This window comes from Pinus tabuliformis, chromosome 3_2 (genome assembly GCF_031772625.1).
Source record: "Pinus tabuliformis cultivar Carrire ecotype Pingquan chromosome 3_2, CPIR1, whole genome shotgun sequence".
NCBI lineage: Eukaryota > Viridiplantae > Streptophyta > Pinopsida > Pinales > Pinaceae > Pinus > Pinus tabuliformis.
Genome location: NC_142302.1, coordinates 549,824,455 through 549,831,227, shown reverse-complemented (window position 1 = coordinate 549,831,227; position 6,773 = coordinate 549,824,455). Strand labels below are relative to the sequence as shown.

Here is a 6,773-nt window from a genome sequence, read left to right as displayed (position 1 = left end):
TATATCTCATGCTCTTTAGTCTTCAAAAGAAGACTTACTTCGGATGCTTTGTCAATAGTTGCCGCTGAATAAGCTCCCGCAAATTGCGATAGCTTTGTCAGATCTTCAGAGGGATCTAATTCTCCCTTCCAGACCACATTGCCCGTGACTGTTTGCTCAGGTGAAATAGAAGGTTGATCAAGCCTTCATCTTTTCCTAGAGCGCCTTACAACAGCTCTATGCTTTGGACTGTAGAAAATGTCTAGGGGAGGAATTTCCTCCACCTGAAGATCAATTTGATCGGATGGGTCTTGAGTGATTACCTCAACATTCTGTACCATGGGTGGGCCGCTGGTTCCTTCTAGAACCGGAGAAGAAGTAGTATCGGGAGCATTATTTGTTTTAGAGGCGTCCGAGTCTTTGGAGGCTTCCTTACCACTTATAATGGAATCGAATTGGTTCCATTCTTTAATCAATTCAGGATCAGTAGAGATTTGCTCACTTTGTTCTGTGTGGGCTTTACTCTGTTCTTTCTCTCGTTCAATCCTCTGCTGTTCCTCGAATGCCTTCCGCTGTTGCTCCTCTTGTGCTCTTTGTTGTTGTTCCTCCAATTCCCTTTTCTGCCTATCTTCCAGTTCTTTCTTTGCTTTCTCTTCTTCTTCTCTTTTCCTCTGTTCTTCTAACTCCTTTTGTTTTCTTTGCTCTTGATCCTTTTGTGCCTTTTGCTGCCTTTCTATCTGCTCCCTTTTATGCTTGTCTGCTTGCAGCTTGTTTTGCCTTTCCTCCTGTTGTTTATCATACTCTTTAGTTGTAACAGGAGATAGGTGTATTTGCTGCTGACCAGGCTCGCTTGAGGAGGATGTTGGGGTTGTGGATACTAAATCTAGAGGCAAAGTTTGCAACCTTTGCTTTCTAAGTTTATTAAATTCAGTTAACTCCTCATCTTCATATCTCAATGCAGCAAGTTGTTTGACTTGGCTTATTGAATCGGCACTCATGAACAGGTCGTCAAACTGATCCTCCTGATGGACAACCTTTGACAGTTTGGCCTATTCCAAGGCAATGAAAGCAGTCTTTTTTGGATCATAGAGTCTGTTTGGAGTAGAAGCCAGGGATATCATTTGGAGTTTTGCTGCTTCCTTTTCTGCATGCTTGTAATTTAGCAGCGTATAAACTCCAATTCTTAAAGGAAAAGAGGGTCATCCTCTCTTTTTCTCCTCTTTGAGAGTTTGTGTGACACCCTCAGACATAATCTGGTAGGAGATTTCCCGGGCTAATAATTTATCTGGGATGTACAGGGGGAGGACATGTGGCCTAGCCTTGCTTCCAAAAACTCTAATATAAGTAAAATGCTCTTCGCCGAACCAATGGGCTACGGCTAGTAGGTCAAAAGAAGCTTCATAGGAAATTCTTGGGATAGGTCTGTCAAAAATAGAATAGTGAACGGGGACCATGAAACCATTGCAAATTTGATACAAATGGTCTTTGTGAGAAGGTTTCCATAATTTCCGATGGTACAAGTGAATGGGTGTTGGGTCATGGGTGGTCCATCTCCAACCAAGGACAGGAAATTCAGAATTAAAACAAAGGGTATCCATAATGTAGGCAGAGTAATAGAAGGGTGGGATTTTCCTCTCGGTGACTCTGGTTTTGGCCCTAAACTCACGAATAGCTATGACCAATTTATCAGACAGAATAGTGGCCCAATCCATGATTGTACTATTGACGGCCGCTTCCATTAAGGGAACCATATCAATATGGATATTAGCAGAGTCATGTAATCCCCACAATCTACACATCATAATCCCAGCATAGCAATAAGGTGAAGCCAAAGAAGCATTGGAGTACTTACCCGACATATCATGCTTGTGTTTAGCTGGATTCTGCCTCCAATCTCGGAGAGGTTCGGATGGTGATTCATTCTCTTTCGCGAACTTCTCCACAAAGGCTCTGTTATAGACTAGCTCAGGTTCGGGCAAATGATACATTCTTCTCAAGTCATCAGGCTTGAAGGAACCAAAAATCCTTCCATCCTTTGTATGAAAGGTTCTATCAGTGAGGGTAATTTCCTCAATTGCCCAGCGTACCACATTAGTATAAGGCAGGACTTTTTCTCTAGCTGCTATTCTGTGCAGAAAGGAGTCGGCCAAATCTTTGAGAGTTGCCTCGGACTTCCTTAATTCATCCACACTAGCCTCAGTTACTGTCTTTTCTGGTTGCTCTGCCTCTAGCAAATTGTATGTACCTTGCCATGTAGTGCTAGGAAGACCAGTGCATGTAGTGTCTGAGATTAAGCCTTTCTTTGAAAACATAGTAGCTTGGCCTGGGACAGGTGTCGCAGTAGAACCTGCCACCTTCTTGAATTTCTTTCCCATCATGTTCAGACTTCTCTCGACGGTTGAATTCTACACAAATGCAAGAGAAATCGTAACAAGGAAATAACAATGATGATCTATAACGGGATAGATATATTATTTGAAGCGTGGTGAGATTATTTCTAAAAGTGGCTGCGGATCTAATGATTTGAGAAGGCACCGCAGATGCAATGATGGTGATTTTACAGCCTGCAGCTCCATAAATGACCATTACTTAAGTTATTAAACCGAATGACCCCTTGAAGCGTGCAACAGATTTTTTCAAAGGTCTAATCGTAATTGTTCGTTAATTCGAAAGGGAAAAGCTTTAAATACGCATGCATTACCTTATCCCTTTATTTAACGGCATTTTGAAATCTGTGCTTTTGTCAAATCGGATTTAAATATAACTTTAAAGCTTTGAAATAATCACCTTTTAGGACTTCTGGTCATCATTAAGGGTCATCGCATCGCATCGGGGGTGTGAGTGACATTATCATTTGGGAGAGATCTTGGCGAATGCCGATTGCGACATTGCATCATATTTAGCGTGCGAACATAATCCCTAAATGTATATCAATTGATTTACCGACTACCGATAGCGATATCACATCGCATCGGGAAAAGATCTGAACGTCTTATGAAGATGTATGGGATTCTGCCGACTACCGATAGCGATATCGCATCGGGTCGAGGCTTAAAACGCTTTTCATAAGAAGCAGCGCCGATAGTTGATCACCGATATCGTGTCGCATCGGGGAAAAGGCATGTGCTTTTTCTGTGTGTGCATTGGCTATCGCCGATGGCCGATAGCGATATCGCATCGGAAAGAACCAAGGTAGCAAACGATCTTGCGATTGCTTTTTCGGACTTAACCAAAAATTGCTTATTATTTGTTCAAAAAGGCTTTTATTCACAAATTCATTTGATTATCATACCTTTTTCGAACAAATTCATTAATGCCAATTTAAAATTTTAAAAGGGACCCATTTCATATGTTAATTGTTTGTGATAAAAATATTATGAAATGGGGGGTTGTTGTAGGGCACAACAGTACCATATCGAGAAAAAATCTCTTGAAAAAGAAAATCTACAAACACTTGTTTTGTTGCTCTCGCAACAACCTTGGCTTCCACCCACTTAGTCACATAATCAATGTAGACCAGAATGTGAACCTTTTGATGAGAAAGTGGGTTAAAATATCCAACAAAATCAATTGCCCACTTCTCAAAAGGTTTGAGGACTACCTGGGGCTGCAATGGCATCTCATCCGATTTTCCAGGCTGCCCCATGCATTGACAATTGTCACATCTTTGGACATAGTCACGAGCATCACGAAAGATGGAAGGCCAGTAATATCCCATTTGCAGCACCTTGTGGCCTGTTCTTTTATCTGCAAAATGTCCTCCACAAGGGCCATCATGGGCAGCCTTCAATATCTCATAGATGTCATCCTTAGATACATAGCGCCAAATTTGTTGATCAACCCCTGTGTGAAAAAGGTACCCTGCCATCCATGAATATCAGGTACTATGATGAATAATTTTTCGTTGTTCCCTGTATGACAAGTGACGAGGTACCTTCCCTGTAGCAAGATAGTTAGCAATATCTGCATACCACGAAGTGTTAGCAGAAATTGCAAAGAGATGCTCATCTGGAAAACTATCTTCTATGGGTGTACCTTCAGCATTATTATCTAGTCTAGACAAAAAATCAGGAACCACATTGTCCTTTCCTAGTTTATCTACTATGGTAATGTCAAATTCTTGAAGTAACAACAGCCATCTCATAATAAAACCAAGAGTAATGGGTTTATTCATTAGATGCCTGATTGTTGTGTGATCAATGCGTACAAAGGTGGGATACCTGGTAATATAATGTCGAAACTTGTTGATGGCATAGATGACAACAAGAAATTATTTTCCACTCACTGTGTAGTTTAATTCGACAGAAGCCAAGGTTTTACTAACATAGTAAACTACATATGGCATCTTGTCCACTTGATATCCCAAAATTGCCCCAATTGTTGTCTCAGAGGCCTTCAACATGAATATGAAACAGTAATGTTCAGTCCGGCCCTCGAAGGATCGGAGCTCTACAGACAAGTTCCTTAATTTTCACAAAGGCTGCATCACAATCATTTGTCCACACAAAATCTGCATCTTTTGTCAACAATTGAAAAAGTGGATGTGCTATCTTAGCAAAAAAAATTATAAAGCGCCTATAATATCTAGCACAACCGATAAAGCTACGTACCTATGTGGGTGTTTTGGGTATTGGGAAGTGCAATATTACCTTTATCTTAGCTGGATCCATTCGAATTCCAGCAGCTGAAAGTAAATGTCCCAAGACTATTCCTTCTTCCATCATCATGTGGAATTTTACTGTACTCAAAGAGACATGCGCCCGTTTACATCTTTCAAGAACTTTTTCTAGATTTTCCAGCCCTTCTTCGAATGAGTCCCCATATGGAGTAAAATCGTCCATATAAATCTCAACACTGTCATCTACCAGATCAGAGAAAATCCCTAAAATTGCCCTTTGGAATGTTGCAAGCGCATTACAGAGACCAAATGGAAGGACCCGGTATGCGAAAGTTCCCCAAGGGCACATGAAAGTGGTTTTATCTTGATCCTCGGGAGCTATCTGGATTTGGTTATACCCACTAAATCCATCCAGGAAGGAGAAGAACTTCTTCCCAGCCAAAGTATCCAAGACTTGATCAATGAATGGTAATGGAAAATGGTATTTCTGTGTTGCCTTATTTAATTCTCTGTAATCCACACATATCTGCCATTTACCATTTTTCTTGGGAACAATCAACAACGGGGAAACACATTAGCTGTCCGAAATTGGGTAAATAAATCCTACATCCAGTAGCTTTTGAAGTTCTTCCTTGACAATGTTTTTCAGAGCGAGGTTCATTCTCCTCTATGTTTGTCTTATAGGATGAAAATCCTCTTTGGTGTATATATGATGGGTACATAAATTGGTAGGAATCCCTTTCATGTCTGTATAGTCCCAGGCGAAGGATTATTTGTGTTTTTGGAGAGCATCTAGGAGCTGTTTTGTCTGGAATTCTGACAGATCTGGATTAATATTCAGGGTCTTCCTAGGCTCTATCTCTACAGAAATACTGTCATGGGACACAGTTGTGGGCAATTCCTCAAATCCATTTGTTGTTTCAATATTTTCCTGCATTTCATAGCTCAAGATGGATTCTAGAATTAGTTGATTCGAATCTGAAACAGAACAGGGATCACTAATGAAAGTGGTAATTGTGTCATCTTCTATTTCTATTTTCAGCTGGAGGGCTTGTCCAATAGTAAATAATGGTCTTAATTCCTCATCTTCAGTTTCAAACTCTTCCCTTGGTAGAGGTTTCTTGCGGCTAGTTGGCTTCACTAATGAGCTAGGTTCTGTAGGAGGGTATAACACAAGGTTTTTAGTAACCTGCCCATTTGAGATAACCATATGCCCAGAACGACACCCAATGTAAGCATCTGCAGTTTCCAACCATGGTCTTCCCATAATCAGGGGATGGCCACCTACTGGGGATTACCTTTGCAACACTAGGAAATCCACAGGGTAATGCCATGAATCAACTGAGATTGTAATGTCCTCCAACTTCCCTACCGGCTTGACTGTAGATCGATCTGCTAGCTCTAACATAGTAGGTGTATGTTTCAAGTTTCGAAGACCCAGTGCATGCATAGCTTCAGCAGTAATGACATTTATGGCAGCACCCAAATCTACCAGCACATTTGGAATTTCTACTCCATTAATTTGTACAGTTAGAATTGGGTTCCTGGGATCCCCATATTTCACAGGCATAGCTTTTCCCATCATAAAATCTGATAGCTTTCCCATCACATGAATGGTGAGTGGGTCCCTTGATTTCTTTCTAGGCTTTTTAGCACAATATTCTCTGAGAGTTTTTTCATATATAGGTACGTCCCTCATAGCTTGTAACAGGGGGATCTTGACAAATAGATTTTGTAACTCCCCTAACAAGTCAAACTCAGCTTGAGGGATCTATTTACTCAAGGCCAATCTTTCTAGATAAGGCGGGTCAGCTCGGTGTTCTTGAGTAATTAGCGGTTGAGGAGATGTCTGATTTTTACTAACTTGGTTTGATTCCTCTTCAATTGGTTCTTTCGCCTCACTACCAACTTGTTCAATAATAACAGGTGAGGGTTGAGCATCTACTACCCGCCTGGATCTCAAATTCATCTCATAAAGTTCTGCGGTGGAGATGTTGTATGAAGGTAGGTTGAGGGTATCAGCTTGTTGAGCCCCTTTATTGTTAGGATTCAGATTGGGTTGGATAGGAAGTTGAGGACGAACAGGATGATTACCAGGAGGCATATTAGAGGGAAACTGAAGTAGTTGTTGTGGTATTGACTAAGGAAACTGCCTAGGAGGAGAGGGTCCATGCCA

At 41.1% G+C, this 6,773-nt stretch overlaps 1 protein-coding gene across 1 annotated transcript; it reads right to left on the bottom strand.

The window, feature by feature from the left end:
- Positions 1-5,891: 5,891 nt before the first annotated feature.
- Positions 5,892-6,296, bottom strand: LOC149181688 (uncharacterized). The gene has a single exon (XM_089414290.1). The coding sequence runs from the start codon at positions 6,294-6,296 to the stop codon at positions 5,892-5,894; it is 405 nt and encodes a 134-aa protein (XP_089270416.1).
- Between the last annotated feature and the right edge of the window lie 477 nt (positions 6,297-6,773).